This window comes from Myiozetetes cayanensis, unplaced genomic scaffold (assembly GCF_022539395.1).
Source record: "Myiozetetes cayanensis isolate MyiCay16 unplaced genomic scaffold, myiCay2020 scf1, whole genome shotgun sequence".
Classification (NCBI taxonomy): Eukaryota; Metazoa; Chordata; class Aves; order Passeriformes; family Tyrannidae; genus Myiozetetes; species Myiozetetes cayanensis.
Genome location: NW_026086604.1, coordinates 140,524,408 through 140,544,183, shown reverse-complemented (window position 1 = coordinate 140,544,183; position 19,776 = coordinate 140,524,408). Strand labels below are relative to the sequence as shown.

General features: G+C 39.6%; 1 protein-coding gene across 1 annotated transcript in view; it reads right to left on the bottom strand.

Annotated features, from left to right (window-relative positions):
• Nucleotides 1-19,776, bottom strand: part of ADARB2 (adenosine deaminase RNA specific B2 (inactive)) — a 303,763-nt gene that overhangs the window by 108,896 nt on the left and 175,091 nt on the right. The window contains exon 2 of the mRNA XM_050310843.1: nucleotides 451-537. Coding sequence (XP_050166800.1) covers nucleotides 451-537 — 87 coding nt within the window. The remainder of the gene's footprint in view (nucleotides 1-450; nucleotides 538-19,776) is intronic.

Genomic DNA, 19,776 nt, shown 5'->3' with positions numbered 1-19,776 from the left:
CTTTTGCAAAAGTCCATTTTTAACTGAGGAAATAAAAGCAGGAGGAACACACACCACAAAATGTTCTTTTTTTGGTGAGAAAAGCAAGCGAGCAAAATAACATAAACAGGAAAGGAAGAAGGAGCTCCACAGTCTTGTAAACCTGAGTGCAAACATCTCCTCTTTGTAAGAAGTTTTTCCTTTGTATTTGTGACATACTGTTTACAGCTCCCCCTTGTCAGAGTCTGGACAGGGAAAACTGGGAAGCTGAGTTGAGATCAACCCCTCCTTTTCTGGAGACTGGAGAACATGTTTGCACTCAGCATCATGGAATTTTACATTTTACATGAGGACTGGGCTTATAGTCCGCTAGTAGCTGTAAATCCACTTCATTTCCACAATTGCTCCTACATTGCAGAGCTTTTATTTTTCAACTTCATTATTCATCTATGGAGAAAATAGACTGCTTACTTAAATTGTCTTCATCCTCCATGGTGGTTGGGCCAGGACTCAGGTACTTGAAGGGTGCTATGAAGGTTGACAGTATGCTTAGTTTTTCTATAAGAAAACAGAAGAAAAGATACATTTAAAATCATTACTCAGTCAGTGCATTCAGTTGTACTTCACAGTTTTACTGAGGTCAAAACATCTTGGTAAGTCTGTTTCTTCTTTTTAAAATTTTCCTGACTCTACAATCCCACCAAAGTTCACTGAACTTTGATGAATTTATTACAGTTAGCACATGGAAACACCAAACACACATTTCTCCTGGTTTCTGGCTCCATGTAGTGTTCCTGGTCTGTGCTTCTCAGCAGCGATGCCCAAGCAGTGGAGAGTGCAGGATGCTTGAACTGGTCTATCTGGGAACAGGGAAGGCAGTCAGCCCTGGGAGAAGGGACATGAGAACTGCTCTAATGGATGAAACCACCAACTCCAGTGGATGAAACCATCAACTCCTCTTGCTTTCTCTCCCTGATGCAAGTTGAACCAGAAGTCTTAGAGAAAGCTCAAGGGTTGATGGTACGAGAGACTACAATGGCTTCTAAATCTATAAATTGTTAATATGATTTTTGGGAAACCCTTATAGTGTGCATAGGAAGCTATTATTCATACAATAAGAACACTATTTGAAATCCCTCTTGTGTATATTGATATTAAGTGCTGTTCCTTTTAACAGCAGTTTCTGTTTACCCTGCAGATAGTAGATGGCAGAAACATTTACTTCCATATGCCATGATCAGAATCTTCATTAGATGCCAGGACAGATTCAGCAAAATGAGAACTGATACTGATTTATACTAGCTCAAAATTTGGCTAAGGATTCATCTATAGGGAAATGCTGAAGTTAACACAAACACCAGAAACAGAGATATATTTGAATGTTTTATTTCCTTTGATAACTGGTTTATTTAGCTGGACATTTACCTTGTTTAGGCTGAATTCCTCTCGACAAACTATGGGGACCTTACCGGGGACCAACATTAACAGGGTGTCTACTTGACAGAAGAAACAGAAACACATTGTACAAAGGTGATCCACAGCTTTGAAGAACTTACTTGCTTTCCTAAAGTACTCATCCGCTTGAAGAGCCTCAGCTATGGCTATGGAAATAGGTAGCTGAGGCTCACCTATTTCTTCAGGTGGAAAGGCTCTGCATCCTGCACATTGTGAAGAGTGCTGGGCTTTCATCCTGTGGCAGAAGCATCAAAACCAGACCAAAAATGCATTCTTTCAAATGACCCAGGAAAAAGTATTTCTATGAGGGCTTTCTTTACTAGTGAGAAAATATTTCTCTGAATTTCCTTAAACCACCTGGCTGCTCAACTGCCACCGGTCTGGAAGGTATTCCAGCTGAAGAGCTTTAAAACTTCTTCAGCAGCACATCTGTTAGCTTTTTGGCCTGGTTCTTCCTACATTTGCAAATAATCCTTGCTCTTGTTAAAGACTGTTATCAGAACCCATCAAAAATGACTGCATATGTTTGCCCTTAGCTGGGTAACACTACAGCTCAACTCTATTACGGGGATTCACAGTAAAAGCTGACTGCTCTTTGTTAAGTAAATACAATGAGCAGAATAAAAGATTGCCTGAAGAAAACCTTTTTCCGTCCAGAAACCTTTCAGCCCAGACTAATATATAATTAGAGCACAAATTAGCCTCCTTCAATTGCAATTTCATTAAGGGATTGCGGTGATGTCAGGAACCAAAAGAATGAAGCTATTTATGAACACTATAGCCAAAAGATTTTCCTAAGTGAATCCTTTGACACTCTTTTTGCTAAGGCATTGCTCACTGAGAAATGTGGTGTCTCTGTATGACACCATCTCCCTGCGTGTGAGACTGTTGGGTTGTGATCACAATAAAGGCTGGTATTCACTCCTGACTTTCCCAACTGGTTCCTTTGATTAAAGTGAAAAGAGCGTAGGCTTTTTGGGAACTAATCCAAAAACTACATTTGGTAAGGGGAACGCTTCAGATGAGAGATAGGATCAGGGCAGCCCTCAGCTTCAGAACCAGCAATGACTGTTGTGTCTGGATACTGAGATGCAGAGAGCTGAAGTGTGTGCACTCCACCTGGGTCTAACTGTTGACAGCTGTCAGATCCTCAGAACTAACCCTCAAGACACTGGATGTCACACACAAACCTAAATCTTCTTTGCTGAGAAAATATTCTCACTTCTCAAAGAGAGTTAACCCATTAACCAAGCAATGAGGACATGTGCTTTCTTGCTGCAGTGACTAATGCTTACTCCTGCCACCAATCAAAAAGCAAACCCGTGTAATTTTATATGATATTATTACTAGCTAAATAAATATTTTATGATTTAGTTTTGTTCAATTGATAGGTGAAATTTACGATGTGGGTTTAAAATTTATCAATTTAGTTTTCCTTTTGTCTTAAGGGATTGTTTAGCCATCTTAAGCTACTGTTATTACTGTTTCGCACCTGTCCCCAAAGACCTTGCTGATGCCTTTGCTTTGTGTGGCAGAGAAACAGGATGTAAAATTTGCTGCATACTTAGAGCAACAATGGGTGGCTTTGTGACAACCAAACTCAGGTAGGCCCTAATAACAGGATATCCTTCCATCAATACAGATAATAAAGATTGTAATTCAATATTTCAACCCATTGGTTGAGCAATGGAAGATTTAGTGTACATGTGGAAGGAGGAGAAAGGCAGGATTTCGAGTGAGCTATGTAAAAAGAGAAAAGCTGTGGTTTACACCTTGAACAGATGAATTATTGAGCCTGTGGAGGAGGAGAAGATAAATAACAGGATAATTAAATGTACATGTTTACAGGGAAATAATATGGCTAGGGATAAAACTATTGGTATGATAGTGCACTTCCATCTTTTGCATGTTATTGCCTATTGCAGTACAGACCATGGGGCACTACTTCAACTTTATTATCAATGTTGAAATTCAGCATTAATTTAGTTTACCATTTCAGAACAAGACTGGAGAGTTGTGTATTCACACTTTATGGTTCCTGTGTATGTTAATGCTCATCACAATTAGCCTTATTTACTTAGCAGATTGATGAAATCTTATGAATAAGAATAAAGGACATGTTTGGATTAAAAAAAGACATACAGAGAAATATCATTAAAGTTTCTTTTCTTCTCTCACTCTCTTCTCCTTCCATGATTTTTCTTTTTTTCCAAAAAGAAGCAATGTCAGGTAGCCCAAAATTAGAGCAGCTATTTTTACTTCATAATTGTAAATGTTCTTGGTATTTGTTTCTGAGGAAGTTATTTTTCAAGGCTAGGATAGAGGGTTTAAGAGAAGAAGGCAAGATATTTCAAAAACTTTTCTGCAGAAATGCAGAATACACAACCATACATTTCTGAGAACCAATAGAGGAAACTATTATTGTTTGCATTACAGTTGTACCAGAAGCCTCTGATGGCATGAACAAGAGATTTCATGAGGGCTTACATGGGCACAAAGGGAGCTTTGTTTACAATGGAAATTGAGAGACAAAGAGCAGTTATAGTGCAATTTATTTCTAGCCACCCTGAAACACTAATGCAGGATGATAGCATCATATTTTGTAGTGCATTCACCATAAAAACAGCCTTCCAAGTAAAAATCTGCTCTAGTACTCTAAGCACAAAAATCACCATTTCTCCTGAGAAGAAACCTCACTCTCCTGTTTTGGAATGGAAAAGGATTCCAGTTCACTCTTCTTAAGGATATATTTTCCAGCAATAGCAAATACTTTAAAAATAATCATGAACACAACGTTGACAGTAGCCATATAAATAACTTAAACAAATAAAAAAACCCCATGGGCCAAGATATGTTTTGCATGAAATACAGAAAATGGTTAGGTTTGAACGATTCAGCAAAGCCTGTCATATAAGGCAAGCAGCCAAGTTTCCACTAAAATCTGCTCTTTTTGTGAAGTTGCTCTTGCCCTGGAGATGTAGTCAGAAGGCTGGTCACAGGTCTTGTAAATACACTTTCATTGTGAAGACAAGAATACACATATACAGCTATAAACAGCATTTGTGCCCTTCATACCTATCAGTATTTAAAGGGCACCAGATAATACGGCTTGATCATCAACTCCACGGAAGTTCTTTCACTCTCAATCACCAGAATAAAAGCAATGGAAACAGCAGGAGCTCAACACTTTTAAAAATCAGCCCTTATAGATGTTGGACAAATTGTTTAGCTTTAAGAAGAGCAGACTGAGTGGGGTCATAACAGCAGCCTGCAAGCACATAAAAAGCTGCTGGATAGAAGAAAGGAGCAAACTGTATTCCATGTGCATTAACACAACTAGAAGTAATGGACTTAAATTGCACCAAGGAAAATTCACTTTAGACATTAAAAAAACCCTTCCTAACTGTAAGGACAGTGCAGAGCTGGAATGGCTTGTCTGGTGGGGATGCTGAGGAGCTGGTGGTGCTGAAGGGTTGTAGGGAAATGGTTTGGCATCTGCAGGGGGTTGTCCTCGGTCCCATTCCTTATACTCTCCTATCCCTATGGACCTCAGTAGAAAAATTTGTCCTAACCATGAGATCCCGCAGCAGGTTCTAGTTCTTGGAAACTTGGAAAAGCCATTAGTATCTGCTAATATCAGCTAATCTCTAAGCAGAAGTTTGTGGCATGCTCTTTTGCTTGGCAGCTAATGAGAACTATTGATAATTTTTTTTTTTTGTTTTTTTTTGTTTTTTTTTTTTTTAAATGCAACCTCCAAAACCAAGAAGGATTAGGTAGATGCAAACCAGTGGCTTGCCAGATCAGTGTTAACAATATTTTACTGAATTTGTTTCATTCTCTCAAACTGATTACCATAAGCTACTTTACTTGTCAGAGATTTGTTTAATAGTATTCTTTTAAAAACACAATGTGGACATTATAACCAATCCTAACTAATTCATTTGGTTTGTGTGGAGTATGAAATTGCTCAGGAAGGGACAAATGTGATGCAATAATGTAAACTCAGCTGCAAAACCTCTTGAAAAGAAAATTTTTTTATTTATTTATTTCTCTAAAGTAACATTTGCAGCTACTTGGATAGTACATTTTTACAGTTATGTTAGACTTGATTTATTTTAAAAGAGGAGGGATACAGGGAGAAGACAGCCTGCACATCAGGAGATGATTCTTTATCTTCCTTCTCGTATCTTAGTCAGTTCAGGCTTGGGCTGACAGTGACTGACAGGATGAAGCGATTCTTAACGCAAAAGAAAAATATGTCAAATTTGTGGGGAAAATAACAATGCCTTTAAACCACAGCACTTACTGAGAAGGGCTCACAGCCTTCTAAATTATGGCTTGCACAGCCACCATGCTGCACCATTTAGTTTAAGCAGCCAGTTTCTAGATAAGGATTTACTTGTGTGGTGTCAGAATCAGCCTTTACAGCTGAGTTTGACAATCAGCTGTTTAGTCATGAATGTCTGAGTGTGCAGGGCTTCAGCAGCATTGCCCAGGTGCTTTTTTGCTTCACAGGCAAGTAGGAAGGCTCTGTGTGATGCTTTTTATACCCACACTGACAAAGCTGCTCTGGAGTGCCTGTGAATTGCCACCATAGTACCAGTGGGGCTGGGAGGACAGTCTGTCCATCCATTCCAACCATATTTAAGCTGGAAGTGTGCCTGCCCTAAATCCCTGCAGAGGGCTGATGTTTCTGTGCAGACACAGCATCAGCAGCTTTGGTAAAGCTGTGTGCTCCTGCAGCAGCTCCAGTTTGGTGTCTTGCACGGATAAGTTCAAGCCTGCATATATTTGTAGGGGGCTACTGGTACATGCCCATTCCTCTTTGCTTTCTGCTTTTTCCTCTCAGCCCTACACTGTGAGGCCTGAAAGTAAATCTTTGCTGACATCATGGACCCTTGAGAGCCATCAGTCAATGCAACCCAAACAGCACATCTGGCTAAGCAGCCCAGGGGGTGGGGGAAGAGACTGTAGACTGGAGGATATGAAAGGGTTAAAATATGTGGGACTGTTCCTGTCTGCAGCTGTGCTACTTGGCACCCCTGAAAGCGTGGCCTTCAAGGTGGGCAGTTACTAAAGGTCTGCTTTTTGTAATTCCTTTTAAATCCAAGGCATTTGCAGTGATATCCCACCCTGGCCCACATGGGAACAATAAGGAAAGCTTTTCTTGGAGGTAGCAGAGGAATATGTGGAGAGAAAAAACCTCCTGGTTAAATATGATTTTTGACTGGAATATTTTTCTTAAAAGCAGGGAGAAAAGGTAATATTCACATTAAGGGATTTAGGTTTTTATAAGAAAAAAAGTATTCAGGATTATTGTTTTTGTTCTCTTCTTCAGTAAGGACCTGAAATAAACATAAAATATCAGAGTGCAATTTTTTTAGTCTGATAACCGAAAGAGAAGAAAAAATCAGGGAAATTTGGATAGTCAGCATTTCAGGCAAGGTTTTCAGCTGCACGAAGCAGGTTGTGCCTTGAGTTAGAAGTCAGAGGTGTGAACCTGGAGCCATGAAATCTTCCTCTGAAACAGGGCAACAAGCTGTTCAGTACGATGTAGCTCCCAGGCGCAAAAGCACCTGCCCCTGTGCCTTGCCTACAAGTTGAACATGGTCTGCCAAGTGCAAGAGGCTTCTGTAAATAGATCTACTTGCTGCCTTTGCAATTTATTTATCTAGTTCTTGGGGCACAGAATACCTTACTGCTCCTTTCTTGTTCAGTGCTTAGCAAAATGGGATCTGTGTCCAAGATGAGAGCTCTGAAATGCAATTATATTAAGTAGCAATAACAGTTTATGGTATTATGATACTGCAGAGAACACTGAATGTGAAACATCAGTTAGCTCAGGGGCCTGGCAGCTGGACTAATCCTCTGTGCATCCTGATCCAGCTGTTTGCTGACCCAGAACAGCCGCCCGTGGAAAGCTTTGGGGAAGCTACGTGAAATGTTTTACCAGTGCCAATCCAACCCCTGCGGGTTGGTTCATGGCAGCGGCAGGTTCATGCCCTGTGCTTTGGCCACTCTGCACCCTGCGTCCCACCAGTGCCTCCACCCATGGCTGCACTCATTTACTCTGAGGCCAAAGCAACTTCTGGTTTATCACTTAGAAAGCAAAAAGGATCAGCAAAAAAGTCATGCATATGATTTGTACGGATTCATCCAATATGGTCTGAGATAAATGGGGATGTGTTTAATTGATTGCATTATGCATTGGGGCATTATTTCTTTCTACAGTGGTATGTCCTGCAGCTCTCTTCTCCTGCATTTTCAGAATGGAGATGTTGGGGTTTAGCTGCAGATTCACTGTATGAATGTAAACAGGCATTTGCATAGACAAATCTCAGGGGCTGTACTTCAGCACTCCCTAACAGCACACTCTAAGCACCTTCACCATGAAAAACCATTTACAGAATGAAACACACTGTGTTGTAAAATATTGGTTTCTTATTACTTCCAGTAAAGAGCAAAATAAGTAAAACCACAAGGTGGTTGATGGATTTTTTATAAGAAAGGCATTGTGTATGTGTGTTGTTCTCTATTAGATTCCATGGAAATCAATTTTAAATCCAGTTCAGCCTAGTAAAATTAGATCTAAAACTATTTAATTTTGTTGCAAAAGTGTTTCTCTCTCCTGATGCCTTGCTTGAGGAAACATGGAGATAAAAACTCTTGAGTTATTATCAGTTTATGTGCATCGGTCTGCCTGTGGAGTGTATTATATTATGTATTTCTAAGTGATCTGGCTGTGGCTTGGAGATGGCAGTTTAAAAATCACATCTTTGAAACCTTCTTATGCTATTTGAACATTCATTTTGGAAATATTTTTATCTTTCATTCTATAAAATATGACAGGGTTTTATTTCCTATTTTTTACCTCTATTTTTTTGGGATGTCATCACTTTAGAAAACAGGAGAAGAACAGAGAATAAATTGCATAAAACCCATCAGTTTTCAACGTGTGCTGAATGGAGAAACAATGGAAACCATAAAAATGTCCAGTGGATTTATTAAGCCTACAATAAATCTTTGTAATTAACTACGACTATTTGATTGTATGCCAAACTATTATCAAACAATATTATCAAAGAGCAAAAATTTTCAGTCATATGGGTAACTAGTTTGGCCATGATTACAGTGAATAGACTAGTTTCTCATTAGCCTGTATCTACATAAAACTCTGCACTGCTTAAGGAGACTTTGCTAAGCTGAGGTGGAAAACTATATGAAAATTCTCTATTTGGGTTAAGAGAAGTTTCCCTATTACTAATTTAAACCTGTCAAATAAATTATGATTATGTAAAACATGACTGGTCTATACCAGAGTAAGAGCACCAAAGTTAGTAATGGTATTTAAAAGGATGCCTGGAGCCAGTGGAGCTGAAGGTTGGAGAGGTAAAGCAGCTGACTTTGCAGGTAGTACTACAGACCACTTCTCAAGACTGTGCCTGCAGAAGGACATAGAGGATACAAAGCTTTGTGTTGCATTATTTGATTTTGAAATGTTTTGTCACCTTCTGAAACCAGCAGTCCCCTGATGTACATCATTTTTAAGGTGGGGCTGAACTGTTAAAGCCAAATTTTAGTTTCCAATACTCTGACTCCAAGTTCAGCCATCATCTGCTGCAAGGCTGAACAACTCTAGGAGGGACTGATCTCATCAGCATGAACATGTACAAATAAGTGCCTCCTGAGATAAGTAAAATAAATGACTCCCAGCAGGTGCCTACTGATTTTACTTGGGACCTGGACTATTGATTTAGACAAAAAACCCTAACTTGTAGATGCCCAAAGTTAGGAGACATGATTTCTAACCTATCTTGACAGGAAATCTTGATCTGTGTTCTGATGAGTGTTACAACTGCCTGTGGTTGGATTACATGGTGCAGTGGGAGATGTCCTGCTTTCCTGAGCAATGCAGCCCCAGAAAGAAGGTTCTAGTGTTGACACATTTTTTTTTTTGAGAGTTTCAGTCCTTGATCTTAACATAGCTTTGGGTAATGAACAGAATGGTGTGTTACTTAAAGAGCAATCAAGTCTCCTTTATGCTCACAGAGCTCCCACTGAAGGCACTCAAAGAACTGCAAACACTAGGCATATGTAGATATAGCTGTCCATCTTCTTCCCAAACTGACTATGAAACAGCCCCAATGTGAAACAGCCCCAGCTGAGGGCAGACGCTGCCTGTCAGCACTGCCCTTCGAGCTGTAACTCCCTCCTTCCCAAAATGAACACCTGCTTAAACATTAGGAAATGAATGGCCTGCATCAGAAAGATCTAGTCAGCAATTAGTGGTGAAAGGCTTTTTAAGATCTGTTCTTTGTTCATCTACTGTAAGCAGCCAAGTATGACCTCTCTCTCTTGTACTGCCATAATAATAATGCATATCTAACCTTAATCCTGCCCTAATTTATCCTTGGTAACATGAGGCAGTCTTGTGTTAACCAGCCTGTCTGTGGGCATAAAGTTAAAGGCACCACCATTATAATTTAGGGATTTTCTTACTGAGATGTGTGTACTTATTGAGAGCAACAATTAGCTCCAGGTGATATAAGAGGGCTGAGATTTACAGTGCTTTCTCAGACATGATGTTACTGACAGAATTCAGTAACATTAGGCCAGTTATTTAAGTACTTAGGCACTTAAATTCTCATTTGAGCCTGTGGCAGCTAAAAGGAGTCAGGGGCTGCCCTGAGTCTGTCCTGGCTATTGCTGGTATTACAGTGCCTTCGACTACAGAGCAACTGCTCCAGTTTCACCTGTTAAGGCATAAGCCTTCAACGTTTATTAAGCTTTCCATCACAGCTTGTAGGGAGCCTGATAGCCTCAGGTTCATCACTGCTACTTTGTTAGTATTTTCTTTTCATCTTTTCAGCCTTTATTCAATCCCAACACAAATGGCTTCAGATCTTTTCCTGAAGAGTGGTGACAAAGGAAAAGTTTGCTAAAGCTTTACAATGAAGGCCAAGTTTTCAGAGCGATGCAAAGGGAACCTGACACCTGACTCCCATCAACAATAATAATGGGGGTTATGCATCTAACTCTTTCTGCATTGTGCTGACATTGTACCCTTGAATGTTAGTACAGTCCAATAATTCTCCAAAGATGAGGCAGCTTATTTTCTCTGCCATTGCTGCTTTGCTGGCATTTTTATGGCATTCCCAGAAGTACTACCTGTCAGAGTTAGTACTTCCAAGGATGGCATTGCTTTGGGGTGATTGAAGATTGATGTAATTAAAGAGAAGGCAGTCTACTGCTTGCCTGTGGGTATTTTATATTAAGCGTTTCACTGCACAGCTACGATTGATGATTTAAATGATGACAAAGTTGGGCTGCTCTGTATGGGCAACAGTGATTCCAACTGCAAGTTCAGGGATGTGAGTCCTTTACTTTGCACTTTAAATTCTGAGAATGCTGCAGAAACAGAGCTTTCTAGGAAAACTGCAACCTCCTCATGAGCCATTTAACAAAGGAAGGTGTCCCTACCCATGGAAAGGGGGTTGGAATGAGATGATATTTAAGATCCTTTCCAACTGAAACCATTATACATGACTGAAAACTTGCAGAAACTAGTCACAGGACTGGATAGTCCCAATCACAGCTAGGGACAAGTAAGATTATTGGGAATTATTTGAAAGGAATAGGAAAAACCCCACCTTACATAATTGAATAAATCCCCAGGGTGTAGCTGTTGTTGTCTTAAGTGGGATCATCTGATTAAATCTACACATGGCTTTTGTATATCCACATCTGGATCAGTCACTGTAGTCTTTCTTTATAGTCAGTGGAGACTTAGTCAATATAGCCTTTGACATTAAAGTGCATTAATTTCATCCTGAAGTCAGTATGTGGTAGTCTTGTTCTGTTACTTGAACATGTTAAAAGCCATGTGAAATATCACATATTATTATCTCAGTGTTTACCCCTTAATAAAATGATGAAGTACGAAAATCCAGTAGAAAAGTTGCTTTTCAACACTGCAGGGAGAGTTTGATAAGGATAGTCTGGGAACATAAACAGCTCTTTGTGCAGAAAGAAGAGGAATATTTTTCTTCTCTTCCCTGCCATAGTGTCCATAAACTCCAATTACATTTATAACTCTGTGTTAAATTAAATATGTTATTTTACACAAGCACTTAAAAAGTCTACTAAATATCCAATAACAGTTTTCTTTATTCCCTTGTTAGCAGCTGCCATGGCAGCAGGACTCACATAAGAACGAAAGTGATTTAGTGCATTGATTTGCAGTTGGCTCAGCCCTCTGTTCTCAAACAGAACTGATTAGCTTAGCAGGAAAGTGCCATTTACTTTTTATCGCGTTTCTTTTCTGCTCATCTCCCTTTGGTGACTGCCAAGAGGAACAGAAGAGCAGTAACCTCCTGAGCAGGTTGCTTGCTTACTTTCTTCAACTCCAAATTCTGCAATTCTAAGGTCTAATTTGTCTGGATAGTTCTACGGCATCAATACAGATGCTAGGGTTACTGCTTTGGTCTACTGAAAACAGGTCCCAGTGAGCTCTTTCAAGCTGTTTCCACACAAAATTAACCTTGACTGTGACAATCCTCCATGCGTCCAAAAGTCCCATCTAAACCAGGATTTTAGATTTTTTTTCACCATTTACTGGAAAAGCTAAGAAGACACAAAGGCAAAATGTCCAGCTGCAAAGGTTTCCCTTGAGTATCTCACTTTTGTTTCATAAATTGACGCTAGGGCTTGTCTTCTAATACATAACATTTGGAGGACTGTGTACACACTTCTGCAACCTCTGATCTTCTGTGTATTGAAGCTGCTGGGGAAACTCTTTATTCACCAGTTGAAAGTAAAGATTTTCTGCAGTGCAGGATGACTAGCAGCTGCAATAAAAACAGTGGGAGTCATTGAATTAGCAATTATTTTCCCTTGAAGACCAATTCATGACACAAGTTCAGTTTGCTTTGGATAAGACTCCATAATTTCATGGGTCAGATCCTAGCTGGAGTGAGTATCTGTGGCTTTATTGAACTCCATGAACATCCATGGAGTCATGCCAGCTGAGGTCAGTGGAATAACACTGTTTGAAACCTGTTAAGGTTCTGATCCATTAAACTTCTCATGACTATTCAGTCTCGTTAGGCCTTTCCAGTTTTCATGCAAACTGGTCAAAAATTCAGTGAAGCCAAAGCTTCTCAGGGGTGTTAGATCTTTCCAAGTCTGTTTCTACTAAGAAATAATAGGGAAAAAAAAAAAAAAAGAATGGGTGGGAGGCTGAAAACCATGGTTCAGATTTATTTCTGGAAACAAAGATTAAAAGATGAAGAGGGGAGAGAGAATTTCCTTCCTACTTTCTAGCTGAAATTCACTCTTAATAATATTAATCCTTTTGGACCCTTTACAGTTAGTAGAGATGAAGAGGCTAATCTCTTCTACACTGGAGGCTCCATTAGTTCTACTAAATAGCTGGTGCAGCACCAGAGAAAAAAGTACATACGCATTTACTTCCCTTCTCCTTTGATCTCAGCAAGAGATTATACAACAGCTCCCATATTCTGTTCTTTCATTTTAAAATGCAAAGCAATCTGTAACTTTCTTCCCTCTGGCACAGGAAATCCTGGTGAGGAGAGGGGCCCTTTACTAGAAAATATATAGCTCACACTTTTCAAATGTATCTAACTCCATTAGTCATGTGAATTCAATATCTTTTATTCCCTCGTACAAGCCATCTTTCCTCCTTCCACAACAACAAAGAAAATCCTCTTTTCTGGTAAAGCAGGACTTATTTGAACTTCACTGATTCAAAAGATCGCAGTCTCTGCCATAGCTAATGAACTTCTGACAAACCTGGGGTGGGCTGATTGGGCAACATGACTACAGTCCTCTCCTAAACCAGCAGAAAATAAAGTCTTTACAGGACTTAAAGTACTGCAGAAGTGGGTATACTCACTGTTAGCAAAACCTTACTCTATATACTATTTGTTCTGCCACTGGTGGCAAACTTTAATAATAATGAGTTGAATTTTAGGATAAGATGACTCATGCCTTAAACTCCATTGATTACAAAGGGAAACTCTGGCACCTGGCTCAGATATAGAAGTAAACATTTGGTCAGACAAATCCAATGTCATCCACCTGATTATCCTCAGATCTCTCACACTTGCTTCTGTGAAATGTCCTCCCTGGCTAGCATCTGGGTTTTCTTCCTGTGAAAACTCAGACACAAAGTGGCAGAAGAAGGGAATATAATGGCACCAGAGTGTAGACACAATACGGTGTCAGAAGGTGGCTAAGGCTCATACCTGTAGCTGGAGGCATAGAAAGATAGATACAGGCACAAGGTTGTGGTCTCCAAAGTGGAAGCTATAACCCTGAGCCTAACATAGTTACTTAGGTTTGGAGAGCATCAAGCATCAGATACCTCAAAAAGGGGTACAGAGGTGACAGCCTTCTTAGTGTGGTTTTGATGAAAGTAGTCAGAAATAAACACTGAAGATTGGAGTGTATCCAAAATCTACTCCCCTTTAGGGCCTGGGGAGCTCTTGCTTGTGGTCACTGGGAGGGATCCCTTCTGTTTGTGACTTTTTCCTGAGGACTGATGTCCAAGCCCTGTCTTTCAGACTGGGAGGAAATGGGAACAGGGTTCACGTCTTAGCTGGGGGTGGCAGTGAGGGCAGACCCTTGTGTGACACAGTTACTGCATTTATCCAGAGCAGGGCTGTGTCAGAGCTGGAGACTGAAGCTCCTGTGGGCAGGTGGGGGGGAATACTCAGGGGCCTCACAGTCAGCAGACTGTTAATACAGTTCCACTTCTATGTATATTTTAATGCTCTTATACTTACATTTTAACCTTCAAATTAGACTAATGAGTTCTCAGAATAGTAACAGATATTCAACAGTAATACTGCTCTTCCCCAGGAAGGCACCAATCCACCCAAAAGGGGAGTCCTTGCAGCAACCACACACTTAATGATCATGCTTGATGAGGCCTCGCTTGGCTTCCAAGCCTACTGATTAAAATATGCCGAGTTCTGACACACAGCGGAGACACTATGAACTGCCACCACCATGTGACTTCCTCTGTGACCACCTTGCAGCAGACACAGTGCCACAGGAACACGCCCACCCCCCGGATCACCGTTCTGAGCACAACCCCTTTAGTGATGGGTGACAGTGAATGGGCCCCCAAGGAGCTGGCAGCAAGGGCCAGGACAGGGAAGAGCTCATGCTGCCATGGGGGTTGTCTGAGCAAGCCCTGATGGGGTCAGCCTGCAGCCTCACATTCTGCAGGTGGATGGTTCTCTGTTATGCTGTGATACGTAAATGCTAGGTCAGTGTAGCAAAACAATATTTGTAACCTCAATTTTCACTATTAGAAATAAGCTGTGCTCTGATTTGTTGTTCAGTTGTGTAGCATTGTTCAAATTCAGAATCCAGAAGAGTGGGGTACATTTATTTGGAGTTATGGGAGTCCCATCTGTAGTGCCATGGCTTAAGACCAAGACTTTGCAACTGTATATATTAACTTTTCCAAGGCACTTGATTGTCCAGAAGCATTCAGAATGTCCAGGAGCATTTGTACTAATAAAATTTGGCACTTGGGCCTTGGCTGAGCTTCAGAAGATAGATTTGCTTCGTATTTGTTAACAAAAGAGACCGAGAGAGAGAGAGATGGAGAAAGAAAAGGTGACAGTTTGTCTCCAGAAGTAACCACACAGTAAATCTCCAGTGAAGAGTTTTATTGGAAGAAATCCATTTCCACTATTCTGCTTCCAGGCTTTACAGACAGTTATCAGGATAAAGGTAACTCTTTAATGCTGATGATTTCAATACAAACAATCCAATCATTCGTTTCCTTGGCCCTGAGTGTCAAAACTTCAGAGTTGCGATGTGAGCTCGGCCACTTCCACAAATGACTTACTAGCAAGAAATGAACTTCTTCAATTCAACAAGAAATGGAGAAAAGCAAATCCATATCTTTACCCCCCGGAAAAGAAGATCATAGTCATGCTCCATATGGCCTTGATACTGTAAGGTGGATCAGGCTATAGATTGAGGTCTGTACCATTGATATGTGTAGAGCTCAAGATCTGTCTAGCTAATGTGTACTACTGAGAGAGTGATTTGTACCTAATATGTTCAGTAGTTTTTCTGTTTGTGTCAGACTTTGATTTTTCCAAAAGTAGAATTTGCTCAAATGCACTTTGCATATTTCTTTCGACTGTTCACTACTCATGCTGTTTAACCAGCCACCTAAGGCAAACTGCAGTTTTCCAGTGCTTTTGCAGATGACTGATCCCTGAAGTGCCCTGAACTGCTTTACAAACCTCTACTGTAATCTGTTTCCAGTCACCCAATAAGGTTACCAAAAGCTATTTTTCAGTCACATAACAAGGATCACTATCTGTTGTCTCTTACAGATATGCTTCATGTCCCGATAGAAATGAAAACAGTGATGGAGTGATTTATACACAAAAAATAATTTGGAAAAGGAACATATTCATGATTCTTTTTAACACAGATATATTTAAAGTGTAAAACTTGCTTCCAAATCTCTTAATAAACTAATAAAGAATGCAAATGCTAGCTTGTGAAATACTTAACTGGAAATAAGTACAATAAAACTTCTAACAGATGCATATTAGGCCTTTGATTGTCATATCACTAATCAGGATGCTGCTGAAGAAGTCTGGAGGTCTGGACTGCACAACTGCATCCAGAGTTTGAATCCATTGGGTAAGTTAGTGCAATACCCCATGTTTTTTACCTTGAAAAAGGAGATGTGACTTCTACTTCTGTCAAATAGCAGTGGAAGTTCTTTCCTAGTGAATAAAACCAGAGAGCCTTGAAAGACTGAAACATAACCTCTTGGCTGTTCCAGAGTCTTTCATTTGGTCAGCTTGATCCTTAACACAGTAATGGCTAAGGTTCGATGAGATGAACACCACTCTGACTGTTTTGATTTGTAACAACTCCCTGTGCCAGATTGATAAAAGCCTGGTGTGTTAGTACAGAAGTAACAGCTGCGTTTATCTGCAGAGACCCCTATGGAATAAGGGTGTTGTTTTCATGGTTGGTTAGCATGGATTTTAGGAATGAGCTGCAGAAGAAATCTGACTGCTAATGACACATCTGCAAGCAAAGGTGCCACAGCATTCAGAGTTCAACAGAGCAGGGCTCTCAAATGTGTGTCACTCGCCATAGCTCCATCTATCATATCATTGAAGTCCCAGACATCTCTTGGGGACAGGTTTATTTCTGAAAACCTAGTTAGAAACATATGTTATAGACCAGAATATTTTGCATTTTTTAATGGCCAGGCTGGAGTCACACCCAAAGGCTTCCACCCTCTTGCAAATGACAAACTCTGACTCAGGCTGGGCATAACTCAAAACACCTTGTCATCACTCCTTGTGGGAACATCATTACATATGGCAAAATTAATAGAAAATAAAGATATCTTACCTAAAATAGACAGCATGTATTTTTAAGTATAGAGGAAGGTCATTCAGCACTGTTATTTTGAGGACTCTGCTGACAGAGGCTTTTCTGTAACATTCTAATTTCAATGCTACTATCTATAGCTCTTTGTGTAGATTTGTCCTTTCAATGTGCACTGTTGTCAATGGAAAGATACTGTAAGCTGGTTTCAAGGTGTGACTCAGAAAAAGCTGGCAAAAAGGTGCTCCGAAATTTTCAAAGCCACGTTGCGTATCTTCAATTCGAGTGGATACGCATGCAATCCCCTACAGCTTGGCAAATCCCTTCCATAAGCTGCCTCCCACTAACAAAACAGAGCCAAGGTCATCCAAAAGGATCCTAGCACATGTTTACCAACTCTTGCGGACAACCTTGTATCTCTGTTATGGCTGATGTCTATGAGAGAGTGTACATATAGATCACCTTTGCATGCAGGCACACATACATTTTCAGGAACCTTTGTGGTTTTCTAAACACAGGCACAGAGTTTGTAAATCCTAGCTTCCAAAAACCTAAGCACATACTGGACCCACCTACACCTCAGAGTTCTTGGCATCCAGCTAGGACACTCATGACTGAAACAGGGTTCCCCATGTCCAAAAGAAAATCTTCGTATTTGTTTTGAGGAGTAAGGTTTGGAAGACTCACAGGTTAAATCTTAAAGCCATTATGATGAGGCTTGTAGAAGGGAAATCAGGTCCATACAGAGATCTAGAAGGAGGTAGATCTAGATGAATGGTAGCTCTTTAAGGAGCAGCACAGAACGTATGTTTAGAAAGAAATCCATTTTGATTTAAGATGCACAGTTATCCCAGATATTACCTATAAGCCCATCAAAAGAATAGGATTTCCTTTCTTACAAGGATGATTTTGTTTTTGTAAGTCTGTTCTACACTATTACTGAAAGACCAGAAAATATCATAGCTTGTCCCAAAACAGTTTAGAGCCTTCTTTTCTCTTACATGCTGCCCTTTTCTGACAGGCTACTCAGGAGGATGATGGGGATTTACTGTTTGCTCTGTGGCACACAAAAAAAAGCATTAAAATAAAAAAATCCTCCTGTAAATAATTGCATCAATTTTGCAATCAACCAGAAAAGAAACCAAACAAAATCCGATGAGGCCAATACTAAACGTACTAATCTTGCCATGCTTTGTATAATTAAAACAATTTCACCTTGAAATCTGGCATTAATTACAATATGGAGCACCTCCAGACCTTAGCCTTTTAGTTTGGCTTTATAGACCTATCTAGAATAGAGGTTTGTACATGAAATATTTTCTAGTTTTTTGTGCTTCTGGTCCATTTAGTAATTATTCTAAGGAATCTATCTGCTGAATATCAGTTGTCTCTTGTTTCTCTTGCTGCACCTGTATGACTTAGGAAATGCCACAGTGCATCTCACTGGGCAGCAAAATTAATCACAAAGTCATTGATTTCAACGTACTGGCAAAACCCAAGTAAATCCCAAATCTGTATTTGCATTCAATGCACACAGCACTGAAGAGATTCGCTGCTGTTGTCCTCTAGACAGTGATAGAACAAAATTTTACAAACAGTTCTCAATCTCAACACTACAGTTTCAGATTTCCCACCTTTTGTAGGGGTTCAGTTTACAGGAGAAGTCTAACAATATCCTTAAACAGTGTTGATATTTTTATGGAAATCTGTTTACATAAACCAAAAAGGAAGCACCAAAACTTACATGCAAACCCCTCAGCTTTGCCCTTAAATTTAATAGAGAAAATGGGTTTCAATTTTAAACTTCAGAAAAATGGAGATCTTATTTTAAACTTTAGACCTTAGACCTGGGTAATTCAGGTTTCTTAGTCAGAGTCTAGTCTGGTTCTAGTACCAGTCTGACTCCTCACTTAAGTGTAAGTTTTATAACTTGGGCCTAGCTTTAATTTAAATACTGCAGTTTTATTCAGTTGCATTCCTTCTAACATCAAGCAGTTTCAGCTAAAGAGATCTGTACTTGAAATACACTCATTTAACATCGATACTGTTAAATTAACAGTGATATATATGTGTTTGTAGGCATAGTGACCTTTATTAGCTTCTCATTATGTTTGAAAATAGTTCTTGTTATCTGACTGAATGAATTATGCTGAGCATTGTTATGGCTCAGATAACCTATTGAAACTAGTTATTTTTCATGATACATTAAATGTTAAAACTAACAAGCAGTTAGTTAAGCATTACACTGGAGACTATCATTATGTCTTACATTTCAGAACACGCACTTTTAAAACTGTTCAGATTAAAGATGAATCAAAGCACTTCAGCTTCAGGGATAGGACTGGAGGTGCACATCCCTTCAGACTGAACTGGAGTATAAAATCCAACAAAAATTGCTTTAAAAATTTAATAATTCACAAAATCTATGGTTAAGCACAGCCTGGCTGGGGTAGATAAGTAAAATAAATACTGCAAAGTCAATTTTTAATAATCTGTGGCATGAAATTTAAGCACAAGAGAAAACATTTCACAATCAAGTCAGAAGCTTTTTGTAAATGATCAAATGAGAATTTTAAACCCCCTCACCTACCAATGCAAAATACATCCAGTTTATCCTTCAGTCCACACAGCATACTCCTAGATTCCTTTGTTTAAATGCCTTTTAATTCTAGTAGAGCCTTTACTGTAACCCCTTTTTTGAACTAGAGTTATTTACAACAACTCAGAAGAAGATAGACTGGAGCCTCTTTTTTTGCTGGTGAATTGGCACATCACATGAAGTCACAGGAAATAATGTAATTAGTTCCTGTACTAGTCTGGTAACAAGTGGTCTGGTATATTTATCTAATTATTGAGACAACACATTTACAACTGAGGGGATTTTGTTATAAGAGGTTTATAATATTCTGATTTAGGCTGATCTTCAGTCTCTTAATG